Raw genomic sequence first — 24,254 nt, 5'->3', positions numbered from 1 at the left:
GGGAAATTTCGAATATTTCCCGTCTCGAAAATTTCCCGACTTAGTCAGGAAATTGAAAATTTTTCCCGTCCCATACACCCCTAATAAAAGCCCATGAATTCCTCAAAAATATCAAATTTTATATTCACAGTTCGAATGTAGAATATTAATTGTCCACGGATGGATATGTCACAAGTTTCGTCAACCATAATAGAAAAATATTCCCGACTTTTAATATCTGCTAGCACGGAGAGCAAAACAGATCTCCCTAATATATCAATGATCTCGTTCTGAATGTCATGTTAGAACCATTTGTAGCCTGAATGTCCCATCCTTTACCCTAGTTCATGTTCATGCACATCGTCTTTTGAAACTCTTCTTAGTAAACATTTTAACAATACTCATAATTACATACTCAGTATATAGTAATAAGTCATGTGTTTTGCTGTCTCTGGTCATAGCTGCTCCAAAGTTGATGGTTTAGCGGTCTCAGCCCCCCAAAGTTGATGGTCTAGAAAATTTTAAATGTGTTCTTAAAGTTAATTTCATGTGGCACAATTCAGAGTAAACTTTATAAGAGAAGCAAAATAATACATCAGATCCTCTTAAGCAAAATTATTTGGTGGGCTCTGCCCCCGCATCATTAATATTGGGGGGCTCGAGCCCCCCCAAGCCCCATGGAGTCGGCGCCTATGCCTGACAGTTAATGGCATAAGGGAAAGGAAGAGAAGAAGAATTAATTTGCTCCCCAGGCCACAGGAAGTTAAGTTGTGAATGCTAATAAACCCTGAAAACTTTGTAGGAAGTGCCCCCTGCCCCCGTAGAGTTACTGCTATGATGTTGGATGTGTTTAGCTGAACATGGTGACTGTAAATATAACATTTCATTCAGGCGAATATTCCAGGCTATCTATGCGAAGTCCAGGCTCAGAAGAGAAAAAAAATCTGAGATTGTGCATAAAATTGTTCATTTCAATTAGAAGATGGTGGCATTTCAGGAGTTGGCAATCTTGCGTGGTTTCTTAGAAATCTGCAGGGGGTTGCGCGAGTTCAGCTTGGCAGTCTTTCTTTTGTGATGCCGTTAGTGTTGCTAACTCATTATTACCAGCGTGGCATCTTCCCAGCAATGGGAAATTTTTTAGCGAAACTATTAGAGGGCAGGGGAAAAGGGTTGCTTTTATGACAGAGAAATTACCCTGGGCCAAGAACATGTACGACAAGAAGCCGTTTTTGACCTCTGAAACAACCAGAGACAATGACGAGAAGTTCTGGAGATTTGTTAGCCTACCGGAAATGGCTTGTGACTGCACCTAAAGATAACCAAGTAGGGTAGTTCGAGGGGAAATCGCATCCAGGAATGTTGAAGAAAGTTTGTTTCCTTGGTGCACGTTTTTTTTTCTTTTAAGTTGGATCGTCCGTGTATTGTGGTGTGTGTGTGTATTTTGGTGAGTTAGTATGTGAATTATTGATATTTTTGTGAATAGCATATGTGCTGTCTTCTGAACTAAAATGAGCGACATAATTAACGATCTATAGAAACATGTTATGAAAGCGTGACATTCAAATTTACCCAGAAGAAGAGAAAACAAAGCTTTAAGGGTAAGAAGTTTATTATATATTATTCTCGAATGTAGACCTACATACATATTTCACAATATGGCCCCTATTTTTCATAAATAAGCTTGAAATACATTAAATTCCTTACTTGGTTTATTTATAATCACACTGTCACATCACTTCAAAATCCCAAAAATGATCGAAAAAGAGCACCCCTGCCCAAATATTTGTGCATTCGAATACTATATATTAGAGTACTGCATTGGACCACTTTCGCTCAAAAATACTTGATCGAATCTCCCATGGACGCTCGTATATATAGAATATCAAATATCATTTCAATGGGACAATAATCGTATAAATATATGTGTAAAAATTTGTGCTTGTAGTTTCAGCCCATAATCATCTATTCACTTTCATATATTGATATGTTTTGGTAAGATACACTAAACTATATTTTAACATGGAGATGATGACTGCATTCACTTCAGTTTCAATTTCACTGCATCTATCACTTAATGATCCATATTTGGAGGGACTCTACTACAAAAGAATTACAGTTACACATGTTTGTATACCGATCGTTTGAATGTTCGAGCGTTATTCGCTCAAGCAAATAAACTGTCTATTCCATAAACCATCTAGCATCATCTGTGCAAATTACATTATCAAGCAAAAAGGCCTTGATGCAGCATTCTACTATATATAATATGATGAGAACCCAGTATACGCTACCGATTTCATTCCTCCTGATAAAGATTTACTTTTATCTATTTGAAAACTAGCACAGTAGATGTTTCAAAGCATCTATTGATCTGCTGAAAGCAGTAGACACCATTTCAGCATGATAAACTGATTATGCATTTCTTCAACAAAAGCAGGAATACAGTCAACACACTAACGTTGCCACAACGTTGTATGAATGTTGTATGTATGATGAATGTTGTATGTAGGGGAACAACGTTGTAATAACGTTGCATCAACGTTGCAAAAAAACATTCCACTGAATACGCTTTAGTTTGGATGATCACCACCATGAGCGCCACAAGCGTCAGATCGGAGTGTTTTGTTTAATCTGAATTTGTGTGCGCACTGACCACCAAACCTTATATTTCCTACAGCATGCACTAGATGGCAGTGCGACTCAAATGCAAAACAAACATAAGTTTTAGTAACACAAATAAGGATACTTTCGATTGTAATTAGTGAAAAAATGTGTTTTATTATCCTTCGAAAGATGTGTGAATATTGAAGTTGTAAGGAAGATTAGAAAATGAAATGTGTTGAATACAAGTGAAACTCCCATGATAAATATTTTTATTCCAGACTATATAATCAGGAGGTAAGTACTACAAGAAGAAACTGATTACCAGGTGTAGTTAGAGGTTGGTCAATTCATCGCAATCTCCAGACTAACAATTGCCTATTCTGGTGGAGCAGGAAAAGTTTTTATAATATGTAAAGAGAAACTGTGACGTTCCAAACATGAGTTTTTCCTTTTACGCATATGTATTATATACAAAAATGGCTTGGCAAGATTGCTAATAACTTACCATGCGAAATAACCATATTTTAAATATGCATTGTTATATTCATAAATTACACAGGCAGCAAGGTAATGTTGTAAAAAAGTTGTGGCAACGTTAACCCATGACATACCTAACGTTGCTACATAATGTTCAGTATATGTTGTGACAACGTTGTCAACCAACGTTGCAGCAACGTTGAAAAAAATGACCCTGAAACGTTGACACAACGTTTTCACAACGTTGTATCAACATACATTCAACGTTGCAACAACGTTAGGTATGTTAGGGGCTAACGTTGCCACAACGTTGTGGCAACATTACCTTGTTGACTGGGTAGCATCAGAACATGTGTGAAAAATATAAGGATGGATTTATAATTTCACCTGCAGTGTTCATTATTTATGCATTATGTATTTGAAGAAGCTGTTTTCTCGGGATATCAACCAGATGATCTTCAGATAGGCTTCCGAGCGTTCGAAAGCTAACGCCACTCTCTTGAAGTCTGAATCCCTGAAGATGAGAGTGACGTTAGCTCTCAAAAGCTTGGAAGCCTATCTGAAAATCCTCTGGTTGATATCCTGAGAAAACATCTTCATCAATCATCGCCAGGAAAGCTTTAAGAATTATAATATTTGAAATTGTATAGTTTTGATCCTAACAATCATATTAGGATCAGTCAATAAATAACGAGGCAGAGGATATTACACCAAAACTGTGGTAGTTAGAAATGGGTCGACGGACCCGAAATGGAGGTGCAGGTGTGATTAAACTGATTCATGCACATTTTCCTGCTAGATGGAGTTACGTGTCTGGCAAGGTATGGGCAAAGGCTGCTAACCGAGCAGCGGTCGTGTCCAGTCATTCAGTGTTTGACTGACGCGTAATGGAGGCATCCAAAGAGGAGCATCTGGGTGTTGGGTGCTTCTTGACAGTGGAAGGTGTAGGGGGTCATGAAATCCATTGACGAATGGAAAGGATATATCCGGCGACGAAAGTTGGTTCCACCACTTTCAGCCAGAGTCGAAATGGCAAAGTTGTCAGTGAAAGCACGCAGATTTTCCTCCACCAAAAAAGTTCAAGACCCTCCACACTAGTGCTGGCAAGGTCATGCTTTTGTTCTTCTTTGATCACAAGGGACCGCTCCTCATCGACTTCCTGGAGCATGGAGCTACGGTCAATGACCAGTGGTATTGTGAAACGTTAACGAAGCTCAGGAAGGCAATCACATCGAAACGTCCCAGTCACCTTTCTCGTGGTGTCATCCTATTGCACGACAATGCTAAACCACACACAGCCAACGGAACAAAGGAATGTCTGAAAAAATTTAAGTGTGAAGTCCTGAGCCACCCCCCCCCCCCTATAGTCCAGATCTGTCCCCATGTGACTTCCACATCTTCGGTGAGCTCAAAAAAGCACTGCGGGGACAACAGTTTCAATCAGATGACGACGTCAAGGAGTAAGAGCTCAATTAGTTCCAACAGCAGCCAAAGGAGTTCTACGAGCATGCCATTTTGCGACTGGTGTCACAATGGGACAATACTTTTGAGGTTTGTTACTTAAGTACTGTGAAATTTTCTCTGGCTCGTAATTTATTGACCGAGCGTAATATTTTATTTTAAAATGTATCAAAAGTCTTGCTTCATTTTATCGATGTTTCCGGCACATAACAGTTATAAATGGAGGCCACTGTGACTGAGTGGTCAAGCACACAGCTAGAAGTCCCAGGTTTGAACCCTGGTCAAGGTACAGATTCATTATTGTGTATCATCGATTCATTAATTCATCCTCATGTGATAAAAGTGCAAAGTACATGGAAGAACATGAGCTATCACCAGTTAAAATTATAAAATGATAAAGTACACTATTCATAATTAATAAACAATTACAATTACCTCCAATGTGCATTATAGTATCGTTTACTGTGATCCCACCACAGGGAACGCTAGTCGCCAGTAAGTCTATGTTCTTCTTGCTCTTTGAGAAGATGTAGAAAGCTAAGGGATGATCCCTGCACCAAGTAAAACATGGATATAGTATGTATGTACAAGAAAACATTGTTACAGATGAGTCCAAACCAGTTAATATAACAAAAAAAGTAAATTAAAAAAACAGGGTTATTCAAAATTAAGTCCAACACTATAAATATTTACTGTAAAGCCCCTATCACACGGAACTGGATTTCTAGTTGGAATGCCCTAGTTGGCGTTGAACTAACTTTCTAGCTAGCAATCATGGTCGCCTGGCTGACTGCTTGACTGGTTTGGAGGAATAGGACATGTTCTAATTGCTACTTGCTTTCCTCGACTGGATTCTGTGGAACAGCCAATCAGAGCAAAGTTTCGCCATGTGAAGATAATCTGTGAGTGTGCAAAGGAGCATCTTTGTCTGTGGTTTCCGAGTGTTACTCCAGCAATGTATAACGTATACAGCATTAAAGGCGCGTTGAGTTACACCATCTATGCTGAGTGCACGGTGTTTACATTTGAAACAACTAAAATATTCTTCCATACGTGTACAGTAAACGTTGTAAAGTATATATTTAAGCAGCGCCATTGTTTTGTACCTAATAATGTTTCATACGAAATGTTATTCCTCTCGGTTGAACAGTTATCGGCTTTTAAAAATGTGAAGTGATACATTGTTTACATCTCACGCGGTCGCCATTACAACTTCCCTCGTATGGGAACAAAAGTCTATCGACAAGTACGCTGATAAGTATCGTGCGAGGCGAAAACTAGCAAATTGGTAGCCAGTCCAGCACCAACTAGGGCAAACCTACTGGAAATCCAGTTCCGTGTGATGCGGGCTTAATAGAAGCTTATAATTATTTAAGTGAAGTGAGGTATTAAATGAAGGCTTACAAATCAGAGAGCGTACTTACAATGAAAATTACACGTTCTTGCCGTGGTGTTCCATAGTAACACAACAAGATGTCAAATTCATCCCACACTTTCTCCATCTCTCGATCGAGTTATGCTTTTTATATTTACAAATGCACCCATTATCAGCAAACTATTTATACCACTTAGCATAGGCATAACTTGGCGAGGGTAAGGGGGGCACTTGCCTCCCAAAAGTTTTCAGGCTTGTTATAATTTACAAGTTAAGGATACTTGTCAGTGGCTTGCCCAAGGGGTTATAACCCCCCTTCCCTTTTGGTCCAGTATTTTAAAAAAAAAAGAACGTCAAAGGCAGGAAGATATGGCAAAATGAGGACAGACTACTTAAAAATGTACGCATAACCCCTCCTTTCGAAAATCCTGGGCACTGATACTTGTGTTAAACCTCCCGAGACCTGAGGAGCTAAGCAATAAATAATAATATTTGCGAATTCACAAAAGTAACAGTTATTCAGCAAATAATCCTTGATGCTATTTTTATGGAATGAAAAACATTTCGACTCTGCTGCCCCAAAGCTAAGCCCCAAGTTTGAACCTGCCTCCTCCCCCACTCCTCCACAGTTAAAATCGCAAGTTATGCCCATGACACTAGCAGGAATTGTAATTTTATATAGTGTGTGCTCGTTGAAATAGTTTTTAAACATGTGAAGATTGGTTCTCGCAGTGAAACTTTGAAACTATCATTGCATTTTGAAAGGGGTGTGTGGGATCCTGAAAAGATGGTGCCCGGATCAGAGGAAACAATTTCCTGACTTTTCAGGATTCTGCCCATCAGGAAATTCCAAATCATCAAATTTAAAAATGCTTAATGTAGAGCTATAAGTGTTTTCTTGGAAATGCCCATTTTTAATCCAGTAATGCAAAAATAATCACTTGAAGGTAAGAATAGTGTGTAGAATTCGAGATTTTCAAAGTGGCGGGAAATTTGGGACATTTCCCATGCTTAAAATTTCCCAACTTAGTGAGGAAATGGGAAATTATTTCTGCCCCGAAAGTAAGGGTTTTAAAAATTTCCCATCGCACACACCCCAATATTTTGGCACTAGTTTCTGTTTCACGATGTCATGCAGGAACTGAACTCTGTAAGCTGTGTCGTACCCAGTAGCCATCTGATGGCTGGAACTGGAATCACACATTTTTTAAGGAAATACACTATTTTTTATAAATAAGCTATAATTCATTACTTTTCTGCTATACTATTGATCTCTTTTTGAATAACCCTGTAAAATACTATACAGGTTGCGAGGTAAAAAGGTTAATTCAATCCTCTCTTCCATCAGCAATGACTAGGGCTACTTGTGTACTGTTACATTGCACGGACAAAGCATTAGCACATAATCAGCTTTTTAGAAAGGGGGACATGTCTTCCATTAGCACTAAACCTTGTGTGGTGCTGACTGGAAGAAAAACAGCCTATGCTAGAGCAAATTTGCATGGAAAAGAACTCAAGGCTCGGCTGAACCTTTGGCCAATGCCAGGGCAGCTATTTCTGAATTTACCTCTTTCAAAAAACTGCTATAATATATACAGGGTGAGTCGTAAGTCAACACACAAATGGTGAAAACGGTGACTAATGTTTTTTTTTTCTTTTCAGGCAGGTGAACCAATGAAAAAGAGTTGCCACTAACGAAGGAAGAATGGATTGACATCATTCTGTTGGCTGTGAGTGGTACCACCCGTCATGTAGCACGTACATTCAATGCAACCCACAGAACGCAGTTAACCCATGACACCATGGCCAAACTTATCAAAAAAATCTTCTAGGCTTGCTTTCGTCGGCGACGGAACCTGTCCTTCTGAATTTCTTGATAAGTTTGGCCATGGTGTCATGGGTTAACTGCATTCTGTGGGTTGCATTGAATGTACGTGCTACATGACGGGTGGTACCACTCCCAGCCAACAGAATGATGTCAATCCATTCTTCCTTCGTTAGTGGCATCTCTTCACCTGCCTGAAAAGGAAAAATAAACATTAGTCACCGTTTTCACCATTTGTATGGAGACTTATGACTCACCCTGTAATAATAACCCATAGCACGACAGTCTGTGAGGGTCAGGGTCAAACTACTGACCTCACTCCCACCTGGTGGGAGATCATCCAACTAGTTATGTGGTGACATGTGGTCAGCACGATGAACTCTCAGTCGGTGTTGTAGGTTTCCGTAACCGGGTTACGCTATTCATTTGTAGCTCCCCAATTTCCTCACGATAATGGGTGACCACCAGTCCCATACACAGGCTGAAATCTCAGGAGAAAAGTTGTAACGTTTCCCCCAGGAGACTCAAAGCTGCACGCATGCCATAGCCGGAGCCCAAAGCATGACGCCTTAGACTGCATGGTGCGGGACTGAAAAAACTGCTATGACATTTCAAAATCTGAAAAATTATGTGTGCTTAGAATTAATTCATTCTAGAGCATTTCGGTGAATCTTCATGTGGTTAGCTTTTGCTGTTGACTAGATACTCATAATAGTTTCATGTCTACAGAAGTCTATTAATAATGTCTAGACAGCGAAAGCAAACTACAAGGTGGTGCAAAAGTCATCACCTGATTTTCTTAGCCTACAGCATTTTTTTTTTTAAATTGAACAAAGTAGGAGTTTTTTTGTGTTAAACTTTTATTGCTACTTGTAAGTTTTATGTCCTCAATTTTTAAAGATAACATCCAATAAATGACCACCATTCGAATTGATGCAAATTTGGGCTCTTTTTATTGCGTTTCCCATGGTGTTGGAAATTTGCGGGGAAACATTTTCAATTTCAGGCTGAATATTGTTCTTTAGTTGCTGTAACATCTCTGGCTTCTTCACATAAACCAATGACTTCAAATATCCCCAAAGGAAAAAATGTGGAGCAGGCAAATCGGGTGACCTGGCTGGCCATGGCAAATCACCAAAACGTGATATTACTCTGCCCGGAAAAAGTGTCACAATTTTTCCACATCCTGTGGGGTATACTTATTCATTTTCGCACACAATAAATTTCGTGAGTATCTTCTATTTAACTGACAAAACACTACTGATATAAACAACAAGATGTCAAAATAAAGGTCAGTCCAAATAGGATGATGACTTTTGTGCCACCCTGGACTTGAAGATTCGTGTGCATGCTCCAGAAGGAATTTTAAGCAGATGTAATTTTCAGATTTTGGAATATCATAGTGTTTTTTTGTAAGGAGAATAACATCTAAAAGCAGCTGCCCTGGCATCTGCCAAAGGCCAAGCCGAGCCTTAAGCCAGACAAAAGTTAAAACTACATTAATGTTAGGAGAAAACTTGTGCACCCAACCTGAAAAGAAAACAGCAGAACATTCCAAAAGTGTAACTACAATATTTACAATATACAGTATATTTTGGTGCTACATAAGGAAAATACACTTCTAGTGCACCCTACTATTAAAATTGTAGCAATAGTCCAGAAGAGACTGTCCTTGGCAGTCTGTCTTTGCAATTTTGTCCTTTTCAACTACTTGTGACTGCAATTCTGTTCTGTATTTTCATCTTGACACCTGGCAATCCTGAAGATAACTGATAAAGTGTTTGGAACTAAATGATTGTTCAACTCAATTTTGTAACTTTGTGATGATGAGGATGAATGATGATTATGAAATGGATGAAGGGACAATCAGAAACAAGCACTCATGCCTGGCCAACTCAATTTTCAGATGATACAGAAGGACTACTTATGTGTTGTTCATAGGTACAAGCTCACACTTTAACTGCAAAAAGAATGTTATCTTGGTTGAAAACCTTCAGGGCCTCCCGGATGGCATAGTGGCAACGGCATTGCATTGTAATCAAGGGCACATGGCACAGTGGTTCGGATCCCACTGTAAACTGTAGGTCCAGTCCGAATTAGCCTATCTGTGCATAAAGTGGACTTAAAACATCAATTCAATTGAATTCTTGAGAAGCTTGAATCATTGAGTGCAGTGGCAGATTCTTTTTTCCTGCTGTGCAATGGACTATTCTGGTTTAGGGGAAAATTCTGCAGACATCCTGTAGTTTCTGAAATGATGTTACTTCAAATGTGAGACTATGCACAAGTTAATTTCATACAATTGAACCATACCATGAACACCCCATTATCGACATTAAATGTTCTTTTACTTGTGCAACTTCATCTTTGAACTTTCGATGATATTTTTTACCGACAAAGGTCTATTTTATGAACATGAGTAGCTATTTATCAATTAACTTTTATGATGAATGTGGTTATCTCGAAAATGGAAAAATGTTTGGCGAAATTTAGTTGGGTTAGTGTGAGGTAATGCTATGTACAAGAATGTTAAATAATACAAAATATGATTAGTGTCTGAAAACTATATTATTCAAATGTGCCTGTCCCTTAAGTGAAAAAAGAAAGGAATGCATATGTGATGACTTTACAAACTGACAATGAAATGGAACAGATGTCATGGCAGTGCATATATCACACAAATGTATAATTTAAAGGAATTCCAGTTTACAAATGGACAGTAAACTTTATGATGATTATTTTGCTTTCAATATCCTGTACGGTAAATTTATACATCTTAAGTCACTAAAATTTAACCCATAACAAGCATGTATTGGTAAAAATTAGCAAAGTGATTTTGATTTTGAAATATATTTTTTGATCATTTCCAATGAGTGGGGTTGTTGAAAGTTCAGGAACCCAAAAATTCTAATGGGTTCTATTGGGTTCCGCAACAGGGCCGGAACCCTTTTTTCTCACAATTTAAATTCGGTCCAAGTTGCATATTGTTTCATTTCAATACAGTACTTGGACCCTATTTGAACTGATCCGGACAAAATGTTCCTGGACCGTATTTAAATTGATCCAGAATAAACATTCCTGGATCAAATTGAAGTACACCATGTCCATAAATATACTGTCACACTTTAAAGTGGTATTACGTCGCTTTGGATAATCGTACTTATATGAAATTGGTGACATTTGAAAGAAAAACTCAAATATTTTTGTGCATGTCAACAATGGACACCAATATCAGCAATGGACAACAATGAACGAGATCAAACATAGAAACTGAAATAAATTCACTCCTGACAACAATGGAGTGCGGGTTCATTGTTGGATATTTAGCAGGCAGGCAGGTTACATGTGAATGTTTTCCTTTAAAATTGTGTTGTTATTACAGAAGATTTAAGAACGTAGTTGGTGTGTTTTAGAATATCATTCCACGCAGAGTTTGGTGAATGTGTTGGTGTGTTTTATAATTCCAAGCAGAGTTTGGTGAAGGTTCAGCGTGCGGATTGAAGTGGTTATGGCGACCACACAAGAACGTAGTTGGTTACATAAAAGATTGTGTCTATGTACCCCCATTGCCTCAAAACCTGCAAATTCGCATCACTTCTGCAATCCAGTCCATCCTTGTGGATATGTTGGAGCGTGTGTGGCATGAATGGGAATATCACCTTGATGTCTGCAGGGCCACTCGTGGGGGCCACATTCAATGTCTATGAGTTGTAAAATAAAATATTTGAGTTTTTCTTTCAAATGTCACCAATTTCATTTAAATACGATTATCCAAAGCGACGTAATACCACTTTAAAGTATGACAGTATATTTATGGACACTGTACTTTACAGATAAAAAGGTTCTTTACAGCCCAGAACCCATGTACACTTGCTGAATTTATTAAAATTCGTGGACCTTCAACTCTGACCTGAAGCCACCCTTCTCTGTAGCTTTCCAGGAACTCTTCCGACTGTCAGGATCTTGAATCCAATGTGAGACTTCTTTAGTTTCACTTACAAGGCCATTGAAACACTGCCGGGTAAGCATCACCCATACATGCGCTCATTTCAGTTTGGTATTTCAACATGTTCTTTTATAGTTTTTGTCAATTGCATAATACAAGGGTTGGATAGAAAGTAATGGCAACACTGCTGTCCCGTGAAAGGGGTGAGTCACAGCGCCACAAGCGTTTCGTGGCTGATAAAGGAATGTCAGACGAGGAAGTATAGTGAGTGGGAGCGATTGTATGTTATTCAGTCAAAAACAGCACTGCTCTGAAGCAGAGGACGAGAGTGCAAGCGCCCTAACAATATGTTTAGGCAAGAAGAACAATGTCTCTCAGGCAGACGGTCAACGCAGCCTACTTCTGCACCTTCTTGCAACACCACCTTCGTCTCGCATTAAGAAGGAAGCGACGGCACGGTGTCCCATCATCCTGCTCGACAATGCAAGGTGTCACACTGCGAACAATGTGACGGCGCTCCTGCATAACTGGTAGTGGGAGGTACCGGAACATCCGCCATATTCACCAGTATGAGACCGTGTGATTACGACCGTTTTGCCAAAATGAAGGAACCATTAGGCGTGAAGCACTACGATATGCGCGAAGCCATCATACGTGCTATAGGGCGGTCACTGCGGGACATCGACAGAGATGGACACGCTGACGGTGTACGACGCCTTCCATACGTGTGACAGAAGGTCGTAGAGATGAGGGGCGATTACTTTGAAGGAATGTAACACATGCTCCTCTGCCAATACAATCAAGTACCAATTATACCAGTGTTGCCATTATTTTTTATCCAACCCTTGTACAATAACAATATTCAATCTTACTAAAACTAGTTTAATTAATATTCTTATTCACGGGATTTAAAACCATTAGAATAAAAAAGGTAAAAAAAGACAAAGTGCTCCCCTGTGCTATGCACCATGCCATGAAGGCGTATGGGGGCATGGGGTTAGGGCCCCACACTTTCTTGATCACGGCCGAAGGTGGAGGTGATGTGATCAGCACCATGCCCCTGGCCACCTTTACCCCTCAGAGTTTCCTCCAGGTACCCACTTTATACGACGCTGGGTGGATGCTGGAGTCGCTTGAACAGGTGGAGAAAATCCCTGCTGGGGATCGAACCTGGGTCTCTCGCATGGTAGTCAGCTGCCCTAACGACTGAGCTACCGCGGCTACAATTAGAATACGGACTTAAATACTTTTCCTTCTGGGCAATATTTACCCAGCATGTCTCCTTGCATCATGGTCGAGGGATTATCCTTATCAATTGCATAATACAATAATGTTCAAATTTAATAAAATTAATTTTATCAAGGAATGCATTGTAATTTACATGCTTCAAAACAGACATAATTCAATTTAAGAATCAAGTTTGCATGTTGGCAATATTTACCCATGTGTCACGCTGGTTTAATCTTAAATTTCAAACATTATCAACTCAGCATCAAGAAAACATAAGTGGTATGCACTGCGATGACATTTGATCCCTACAACCACAGATTAGGGGAAGAAGATGGGATGATTGATGACACGTGAGACTCACCAGACAAGTGAACAATGGTGTCATTGATGCAAACCGTGCCACTCCTCGTCTGAGATAAGGCTAAGTCTTGAATAGCCTTATCACTTGAGAACACGTAAAGTGTCAGGGGGCTTTCGCTGGGGGGTAGAAGAGACAATGCATACACACAATATTATTAATCCACTGAAATTAACTTTTGTAAGGCTCAAAACTCAAAAATACACAGTACTCATAATAGGCTCTTCTGTTTTACACACTACTCTTCACTATGCTTCTGTATTCAGTTACACATGCGTAACATCTAACTCTACTTACATTATTTTTTTCCTAATAGAAATCTGTAAGAGAATTAGCATTTGTGACAAAACTAGATTGTGGAAGTAATTGCACATACACACAGGGTGTTGGCCTAGAATTGTCAACACACTTTCAGATCATGTAGAGATCATAAAGTTGAACAAATTTTCATAAATTTCTTGGTCACTCTTTCGATGCCATGAGCACCTTAAAGAATAACTGTCATTAATGTTTGGAAAGCCACAACTATTACTAGTATTATTTCAATAGAAAAATAGTTTTAATAAACTAAGTTAATTAATCAAAATTATTAGAAACTAAAACTGCAAAGAATTTATATTTTAATTCTAGAACCATCTTTGAACTGCTGTGTAAAACTGCAACAAAAAAATAAAAAGTAAATATTTTCATCTAGGTAATTTTTACTGAAAGTAAGTCTTTAAGTCTTGCCAGCAATAATTAATGCTTTCAATAGTTAAACACTTATTTTACAAGCTATATCATACAGGGTGCGGCAACGTAACTTCCTTTTTTGAAATGCGCGCCACGCAGCCTGTAGAGGTCGTAGCGGGGCGGGAGTGGTTTCATTCGACAGGCGCGTGTCTAAAGTTTCGTTTGCGTTCCGGTCAGTCGTTATCATGCGTTGGAACAGTGAGAAGCATGCGATTGCCGTCGAGGCCAACTTTACCAACGGATGTTCTGTTATCGCAACCCAGCGTGCCTTCCGAAAGCGCTTTCATGTAGCCCCGTTGGGCCCTGTCCCGGACCAGAAATCAATTGTTACCTGGGTCAATATGTTCAGACAAACCGCAAGTGTGACAAGATGAAGAACAGGAGTCCCTCGGCCCATCCGATCACGTGAGAACATTGAGGCAGTGAGACCTTCAATCTTGCGATCACCACGGCGTTCTGCGCGATTTGGAGTGGCCAGCCTCCTTACCCGATTTGACACCTTGCAATTTTTTTGTGGGGTTTCCCACGTTTATGTTACCCGTCCAAGGACTCTTCAAGACCTGAAGGCCAACATCCGTCAAGAAATTGCCAACATTCCCGCTGATATGCTGGTTCGGGTTAGGAAGAACGCCAGAAATCGGCTTCCTCAGTGCATGGACAATGGGGGGCATCACCTCCCTGATATGATTTTCAAAACTGTGTGAAACATAACTTTAGATATGTACCTACAGTGTAAAAAAACATTAAACAATTCTAACTCATCACATGGGTTTTATTGCGTTCTGAAATAAGGAAGTTATGTTGCCGCACCCTTTATTATCTACTAAAAGAAATGTGATAGTAAATATTGTTCTACTATAACTCGGAAGCACATTCACAAGATAAAACATCTGGAAAGTTAAGGCTATATGGAATATTATGTCAGAAATTTTTACCAACAAACCGATTTCTTATGTACTGGCCAATATCTATACCAGTAATGTCACACCCTATTTATAAACCAATGCAAAATTGAGAACAAATCACTACATTTATAAAAAGGACAAAAACTGTTGCTACATGAAAAATCTCTTCAACATTTATTTACTGCAAAAGTGAAATTGATTACAAACTTATTTTATAAAAACCTATATATAAGCTACAGCTCATGCAGCTGTTCTACAACAATCTCATTTTGAAAAACTCCCACTTACCGGCTGTTTATGAACTTGATCGCCTCGTATGCATTCTCCACCGTAATGATGGGCAGAATTGGTCCAAATATTTCCTCCTGCATGATGGGATCTGAAGGCTTCACGTCCACCAACACGGTGGGTGAGATGAATCGCTCCGAAGGGTCACACTCTCCACCAATGGCCACCTTTGCATCCTTCATGAGGGACACCAAGCGCCTGCGGAGACAGCCAGAGTTTCACTCTTACTCCACCCTTCCCTTTTATTATTTTTTTATTTAAATTGATTTTTTAAATTTTTTTTAAAAAAAAAACACACTTGAAACTGCTTGTATGGTTTTCGGCAGGGGCCATGGCATATTATTTTGCATAATTTGTTTGCAGTGAAGAGTGCAAATGTAGACAACTCACAACTTTAAGGATAAATCCACAGAATATGAACAGTATCTATTACATTCGCTCATTTTGTTTATGAGCAGAAGTAGCTGCAAGTAATTAGAATATTCTCTAGACTTCAGAAAGTTCTTTCATAGGGGAGCTTCTTTATCTGTACCTTCACTGTCCCTGTTGCAACCTCCCGTTTAGACAGAAATCTGTGACTTTGATGTCATCATGAAAGTTCCCTCCCCATCTGCGTCAAAGGTCAACAACAGCTCCCAAGTTTTGGGAAGGAAGGGGAGTTTAATTGCTTCGGCCGGGGCTGAAATATACTGTAGGCACTGTGATTAAATGTCCTCCTCCGTAGCCGAGCGGGTTAAGGCGTTCACTCGTCTTGAGATCGTTCGCTGCGGGACGGCGTAGGTTCGAATCCGGCTCTGGTCGGAATTTATTCGGCCTACGTATAGGGCCGGTGGCAACCCACCATCGTGAGGAAATTGGGGAGCTCCGAGTGAGTGAGCGTAATCCGGTCGAGAAGACCTACTATAATGGCTGGGGATACGTCGGGCTGACCCCCCGACTATTCCAATACTGGTTGAAGATCTCCACGCTTAGAGGTGACGAAAGAAAGTGTGGGAGGGAGACCGGCAGTCGGTAGGTATGCCTAGGCCCTTCATGGGCTGTTGCGCAACGGATTATTATTATTATTACTGTGATTAAATATTGTGTTTTTTTTGTGTGTGATATACATATCTGTATCATCTAAAATAGAATGGGGTGTGGAAGGGATAATTTCAGTATCAGTCAATTAACACTTCAAGAGATGTTTTAAAAGATGTAGAAAAATGTAGTATTTGTGTAGTATATGATATTTATAAATGAATGAGCCCCCCCCCCCCCCACACACACACATAATTTACCTTCATTTAATATATTTTTTTAAAAATGGACTTGGTTTACCCTGATAACCCCCTGATAACCCATGAGCCCCCCCCCCCCCCCCCCTCTGGAGATCAATTCTAGCTACGGGCCTGCATATAGAGTGGCTTTTTCTGGTAAATGGCCGTGTAAAACTTTTGAACAGTTTAATTAAAGCATTTACATTCTTCTGTTTCTGATACTGTGTCTATGAACCTTCTTTGGAAAAGCATGTTGAGTGTGTTAATGAAACTACAATATTTCAGTAACTTTCTTCGAGTGAAAATAAAACATTCTGATTGATTGATTGATTGATTTAGTTTATTTTACTTCACGTTTTGTGCCTCTTGGCTAATCTGTGAAGATGGGGATGAGTGATGAAATGATGAAATTGATGAATGGACATTCACGAACAACCAAGCCCGAGCGGAATTCGAACCTGGGACCCTTGGCTAAAACATTCTGCATGCACTCTATAATTGTAACTTAAAATATTATTTATAGTCTTTGTAGCAGAATCGTGGCGATTATTTTTAATGACAGTTTGCAAAATATCAGCTGCCATGTTTATTTACCGCTTAATGATAATGACAGTATATGGTTCAACATGATTAGTATTTTGTATATTATCCTTCAAAAATTTTTTTGCTACTCTTGTCTAATCAAAATTATTGAATTTTAAATCAAGAGAAATTAAAATGCTTTTGCAGTTCACATATTAAATTTTCTTCCATGCGAGCTTCAATCCATCAGAACATATATTTCTCCCCTTGATTTTTCCTTAGAGCCAAATAAACATCACTGCATGATCACAAGATTAATGTACATCCGCCGCAAAATGACTTCGGACCTCACAACAAAAGCACAAAAAATTACATCTTTATCACAGGGTGGAGGCTAAGTCCCGAATCACTGACTTGTTGATAAAAGCAAGAGACTTGGTAGCATTAATTGTTCTATCATTAAATATATTTTCAGTCGAGTAGCCAATCCATATCTGCACTCCGATGGCTGCCATCTTGAAAACAATCCGCCATATTTGATATTTTTTGATTTGATATATCTCGGGAACAATGTCTCTTATCAACGTCCGGTGTTTTCAGAAATGTTCCAAATAGTGTAAACTTTCATAATAAATCAATAAATCTATTTTTGAAAAATAAGAAATAGAAGTTTTTCAGAAAGTCTTAATTTCTCGAACCAAACAATGGCATTTTCTATTTTGTAAGATTACTTAGTGTTTGTTAGAAGTCTTTAGACGAACTGAGCTCCTATTTTTTTCTTGATTTATAAATATACCTTTACATTTTAAGAGAAATACAATTTACAAACAAGTCAACATAATTTTTGAAAAAAGAATCATTGTTAAGACTTTCAACTCACAGTTACTCTCATAAAATGTTTTGTAGTTTTTCTGAAAAATTTCTATTTCTTATTTTTCAAAAATAGATTTATTGATTTTATAAGAAAATTTACACTATTTGGAACATTTCTGAAAAAACCGGACGTTGATAGGAGACACCGTTCCCGAGATATATAAAATCAAAAAATATTGAATATGGCGGATTGTTTTCAAGATGGCGGCCGTCAGAGTGCAGATATCGATTGGCTACTCAACTGAAAATATATTTAATGATAGAACACTTAATCCTACTAAGTCTCTTGCTTTTATCAAAAAGTCAATGATTGAGGACTTAGCCTCTGGCCTGTGATAAAGATGTAATTTTTTGTGCTTTTCTTATGAGGTTCGAAGTCATTTTGCAGCAGGTGTACTTTCATCAAAAGTCTGATATCTACAAAATCCTTAAGTGATTTAAATCAGAGATTTAAAAAAAATGTTTTAAATCTTCATTTAAATCACAACTTAAATCAATCGATCTTGCGTGGGAGAAATAGTGATTACGCTGACAGCTTGTCTGCTGAAGGCCAAGACTTCACGAAATGGACTCGGGCAGGGGCGGCCGCTCATAAGGACGATACGGACGATGCACTGCCATGTGTAACCACAAGTGAACAAACATTACATTAACATTTATATATTAGCTTTTACATTGTCTGAATTGCAAATATTCCGTTGCTTATAGATCGTTGGTTAGTGGGTTCTGTATTCTGTTTTCCACGACAATTGCAAAGTTTGCACGCCACTGTGCGGAGGAATATGCAACTTCGAGAGAAATCTGGCGGGGCGCCGTCCTCCCATATTACGAGACATAGAGCATTCTCAGGCGCGGCCGCGAGGGGTAAGAGGTGAAGGAACTGGGGGAATAGCACGCGCGGGATCTGTTCATGGGAGGACGGAGGGTTTGTTGTCCGAAACCCACCCCTTAGGCGAAACTGAACCTCTCTCCTTAGAACGGTGAACAATGAAGAGTTGCCAGAAGCAATGAAGTTAACAGAAGATAGAAAATTACCAACCGTTGAAAAAAATCATTCTGTATTCCATAATCTTATTAACTTATGACCTAAGAGTAGAGCAATAAATAATGCAATTTCCAATGAGGAAAGAAAATATCGGTAACTGAAAAATGACGGACTCTTGCTTCATTTTTGTTATTTACCGTCGCTTCCTGCTACTTTTCGGTAATAACGACAATGAGGATGAGTGATGATATAATGAAATTGATGGAGGGGCACTCACAAAGAACACACATACCCATACCGGGAAAAACCCTCCCTTTTTGGAAGCCGCCGAGTCTCGTAGCGAATGTCAGGGAATGCTCTGTAGATATTATTAATAGTTTAATAGACTTATGTAATCGTGAAACTTTTGAGAATATCTAGATAACGGCAAAAGCAAACTACTTGAAAATGCATGCCAATGTTCTAGAAGAAATTCTAAGTGTATGTAATTTTTCATATTTTGGAATATCGAAAAGGTTTTTTGAGTGGAGAGGAAAATTTGAAAAAATCGCCCATTTGGCTGCCAAGGGTCCAGTCGAGCCTAATCTGAAAACATCCAAATTTGCAATGGAAAAACACCGAACATTACATATGAATTAGATCTTTGATTTGTTCATAAGATAATGAAATTCCTGTGAATCAACAAAACATGACAAAATATACATGCTGCAATGAAAACTTACTGGTAATGCTTATCAGTCACAATCCGAGCAAGATCTGGAGATTCCTTCACGTTATCCCCATACCACTCTTTCAACAATGTCTTGAGTTTTGAAACAATCGTTTGCTGGACTTCTTTGGAGCACAAAACATAGTCAGGAGCAATGCAAGTCTGTCCGGCGTTGATGCACTTTCCCCACAGGAGGCGCTTTGCTGACGTCTCCAAGTCTGCGGTGTTGTCAATAAACACTGGGCTGCAAGAAATACAATCAATTCATTAGCATGTTCATTAGTCGATCCTTGTAAAAAATACAATTCTATATATCTCGTCATTTATGCTGGCCTTTCATAGATAACTTATTTTACTTTTACTTATGTCAATTCTTACTAATGTTTTCCTGTTTATGCATCATCTACATTGAAATTCAAGTTATTATTAGGACCAAGATTTTTTATGTAAATACCAGTGACATGGCTTGGCGGCCATCAATACGACAATTATTCTGCTAGACATTATCATCTTCACGCCCCCCCCCCCCCCAAAGAAAGCATGCCTTCGATCTAGATTTTTGTTCATTTCGGTCTTTTTTTCCAATCCATTCAGTGATTTAGCCACAAACACTCCTAGCAAGAACTACGACTCATGAGGCAGTTACCACAAAAATTCAATGAATAGTGGTCGAGTCGAGCCTGGTCAATTCTTCATTTGTTTCTTTGCAAATGAGGTGGAAAAGGGAAGAAGAAGAATGACATTTCTCGGGCCAGTTTGACGTTTGTGCGGTAAGCAGACGACAGAATTCCGCTCCTCCAGCCAGTCAAATTGTGGAAGAGAACTCCAGCTGTACGAACTACTGTTGCCAACTTAGTATTTTGGAGCAAGGTTTGTCCAAATTACGAATCACACCAAGGAACTATCTTATCGTCTATTACCTAACCGATCTCAGTTGTAGTTCAATCCAGCCTTGGCTTTGTAATCTAGTAATTTCAGACAAATAGTATCCCCATTTTTAAGCCGGATTTAGCTCTTTTCTGCCAATCCAATAGGACAACACTGGCCTGTGCCGGTAGGCCTGACCGGTAACTGGACCCCTAAACAGGCATATGAATAACACCATAGCATGCTGTCCCAAAGTCATTCCACGCTCTTCCCCTTGCATTGGTGCCCTCTTCCCTTGTTTCCTCTTCAGAGTAGCAGAACGACCTCTCTTTGCTTCTGTCGGCTGCAGAAAAAATGTCCTCTGCAATATCTACTTGACGGCAACGCTATTGGTTAACGTATTTAACAATGTTTTTTGTTATTTTATTGAAAAAACTTTTTAATTCTTCACATTTTGCTGTTACCTGCAGTAACACCGGTTACATGCAAACCACGCCTCTGGTAAATACATATGTTTACCTTAGTATGTAACCAAGTCAGGATGTTAGTAATGATATGAATTTCATGTTACATATTTTCACATATTATTAGGTATATTACATATTTCCCATTTAGAGTACATATTTATTGCATAAAATAGAATATTTTTAACCACTTATCTAGTTCTCTTAAATGACAATGCCGATTTATTTGTTGCAAAAACATTCAATATAAGATTACTCCAAAAATTCGGTAATGTTTATCTTGTTATAGCAGGCCCATCACGTTACTATCTGTTATGTCTAAATTTTTAAAATCCTTAAAATTACAGTGAAAAAATCAAGATTCAACGTTTAAAAGTATCATAATTTGCAACAAATCTCTGCTGATTCTAGAAATAGTTACTGAAGGGTCAGCAGTCGTGATTTGAAAAACTTCTTAAAAAAGAACAAATGAGAAATTAGTATAAATTAATACTTGTTTCACTGTCAGAAATCTAAAAAAGTAGAATGGGTAATGAAGAAAATTACCACAGACTATGAAAAATATGTTACATCTGGGTCATTCCATGTCAAAGTGCCTCTGAACCTCAATTTTTAAAATTAAATGCAATGCTGTAATTTTATCCTATCTTGTGAGTGAACAATCTAAAATTGTCATTTGCATAAAGAATTCAAGAATTATACATAACTAGCTGATAGCCTGGCATTGCCCTGGTATTTATTTATACAAATCTTCTATTAAAGTTGTCCGTGGGAGAAAAATGGCGATCTTAAATCCACTCCGCAGTACTTAATAGACTGCCCCTGTCACTTGTTGATCAAGTGAGTGAGTGAGTGAGTGAGTGAGTAGATTGATTGATTGATTTGTTGTATTTTACTTCGCGGTTTGTGCCTCTTGGCTAATTTGCGAAGATGGGGATGAGTGATGAAATTGATGAATGGACATTTTACAAACAATCATGCCCGAGCGGAATTCAAACCTGGGACCCCTGGCGTCACAGTGCGATGTGCTAACCACTCAGCCACGGGGTCCGGCGAGTGAGTGAGTAATGTATGTATGTATGTAAGTAAGGGAGGAAGCATGCATGCATGTGTGTGTGTCTGTCTCTCTCTCTCTCAAATGTCATCATGAATGTCACCAATTAGCTTAGAGACTCCAAAAACTATGGATTCGACACTAATGTAGGTCATTTTTGACATTTTATTTTTTACCCCCTCTCACCCGCCATGCCGATAGGTGATGAACTTGCAGTTGAACGGCATTGGGAGTGTCACTATTCATCTTAGCAACCCCAAAAACTATTCCACACTAATATCGGTCGTTTTAGATTATTTTTACATGTCACCCCCTTCCCACCCACAACCTAGGGGTGCCAGAGGTGTCTTACCCATACAATATTTATTTCCAGGTTGTAAGTCATATGTGTATCAAGTTTGGTTGAAATTGCTCCAGGCGTTCAAGTGTTATGCTGGTTGTTCCATAATCAATAATATACGTAATGAAGGTAGAAGGTATTGTTAGTTTATTTTAACTTTTTGATTTACGTTTGTATTCTATTGTGTCCTACCCACGCCACCAAAAAACAATTAATTTCTCCTTTAATTGTTACATTTCCCCCTCAACTTCACAAGAATATTCAAAGGTCAATTACCTTCCCTCTTTGTCGTGAATAATTTATTTTTCATCATTTGGAAATTCACAGGAATTAAAATAAATTTCTCAAGTGAAGAGACAGTGTTTCCTCAGTCCCATCCACAACACAAAATTGTTCACTTACGAAAGTATTTTAAGGGTAGTTTTGTGTAAACAACAGTGTTTAGTTTCATATTTCATTGCACAGAAACTGTAAGAAAAATGTTGCTTAACTATCAGTAGAATAGTTACTTTAATATCAAAATGTAGTCCGCATGTCCCACCCATGACAATGTAATGGCCCGTATTTAGATATGTGCATAATTTGACTACATAAAAATATGGTCCTTACTTATTACTAAAATATCCAAGCTTCATGAGTAGGGAGCGGAAGTTGATGACCTAAAAAATATAGGTATATGACCTATAGAATGTCCTAAAAAATGGAAAAAAATTATGTAAAAAATGCAAAAAATGACCATTAAATTTGTTAGTTTCAGGATAAAAATTGAAATGAAAAGGAAATTAAACAAAATGCAATCTTGCCTTAAAAAAAAGGCACCGAATGATACCACATGCACATTCAATTAAAATATGCAACGAGGATTTCCAGTGGAAACAACCGAATAATTTTAAAACAATTTAATTAAAAAGTCGTATACATTGAATGAATTGGTGTAAAATATATTAATGTCAGGGTACTTCCAGCCTCCCCTTATCTGGTCTTAAATCTGAGTTTGCCCCCAGACGGGCACCTGGTGGTTCCCCCCTACAAAACAAAGACTGTCACCAGTTCAGCATTTCTTTTGCTCGTAAATTGCAATCCTGCGAGATATATATAGACCTACGTTCACCTTGGTGAAAAGACTCAAGAATATTACCAAAATGAAAGAAGTGACAAAATGTGATGAAACAATACACCGAATATTGCAAAAAATGACTGAAAAATGTCGAAAATCGGGAAAAAATGACCTAAAATCTTAAAATTGGCAAAAAATGAAAACAAATGCACTTTAAAATTACCTTTCTTGGGTTCTAGACGAAGTGTAAGATTGTGTATATTTAATGGGCATCCTGTCCGAGATGTCAGAAAAAAGATGACATTTCATCAACTTCCGCTCCCTATTCATGAGAAAAATCAAAGAGATGTTTAGAAATACCTTTTTCCTCCCAGTTCCAATGTTACAGGTGTTAGATGCTCATTAGCAGCAGCCCTAACTATCTTCCCTACGTTGGTTGACCCAGTGTAGAAGATGTAGTCAAACCTTTCCTTCAGCAGCTCTGTGGTTTCTGGTACTCCGCCTTCTACAACATGGAAGCATTCCTGGAACGAACATAAGAATTCTAGATACTTGATTGTTTTACTTAATTTTACTTATCTTTTGTGCCTCTTTTAGCTAATAGCAAAGATGAGGATGAGTGATGATATGATGAAATTGATGAATGGACACTCACAAATATCCATGCCCAGGCTGGGATTCGAACCAGAGACCCCTGGTGTCGTAGCGTAAATGCTAGATATTGTAAGTGTGGATTTCAATGCAAGACAATTGTGTAAGATCACATCAATAGTAATAACGTTACATCCATGGCCATATATGTAGAAAAATAATGGGAAGCGTCAGACCCGTAGCCAGAATTGATCTCCAGGGGGGGCTCACGGGTTATCAGGGGGAGCTTTGTAAATCAAGTCCATTTTTCAAAACTTTAGCAGTGTTAAATGAAGGTAAATTATGTGTGTGTGTGT

The 24,254-nt window shown here is 38.6% G+C and overlaps 1 protein-coding gene across 5 annotated transcripts in view; it reads right to left on the bottom strand.

The window, feature by feature from the left end:
* LOC145981981 (aldehyde dehydrogenase, dimeric NADP-preferring-like) overlaps positions 1 to 24,254 on the bottom strand; it is a 183,758-nt gene that overhangs the window by 17,089 nt on the left and 142,415 nt on the right. For 4 of the 5 annotated variants that reach the window (XM_083115496.1, XM_083115498.1, XM_083115499.1 and 1 more), the window contains exons 6-9: positions 23,668 to 23,831; positions 19,539 to 19,769; positions 15,181 to 15,378; positions 4,957 to 5,072 (exon numbers count right to left, since the gene is read on the bottom strand). In XM_083115496.1, coding sequence (XP_082971622.1) covers positions 4,957 to 5,072; positions 15,181 to 15,378; positions 19,539 to 19,769; positions 23,668 to 23,831 — 709 coding nt within the window. Of the gene's footprint in view, positions 1 to 4,956; positions 5,073 to 13,258; positions 13,375 to 15,180; positions 15,379 to 19,538; positions 19,770 to 23,667; positions 23,832 to 24,254 lie in introns of all 5 variants that reach the window. The other variant, XM_083115497.1, reaches the window with a different exon arrangement.

The sequence above is a fragment of the Lepisma saccharinum genome, chromosome 30 (assembly GCF_977018435.1).
Source record: "Lepisma saccharinum chromosome 30, izLepSacc3.1, whole genome shotgun sequence".
NCBI classification, from domain to species: Eukaryota; Metazoa; Arthropoda; class Insecta; order Zygentoma; family Lepismatidae; genus Lepisma; species Lepisma saccharinum.
This window is presented reverse-complemented; position numbering and strand designations above follow the sequence as displayed.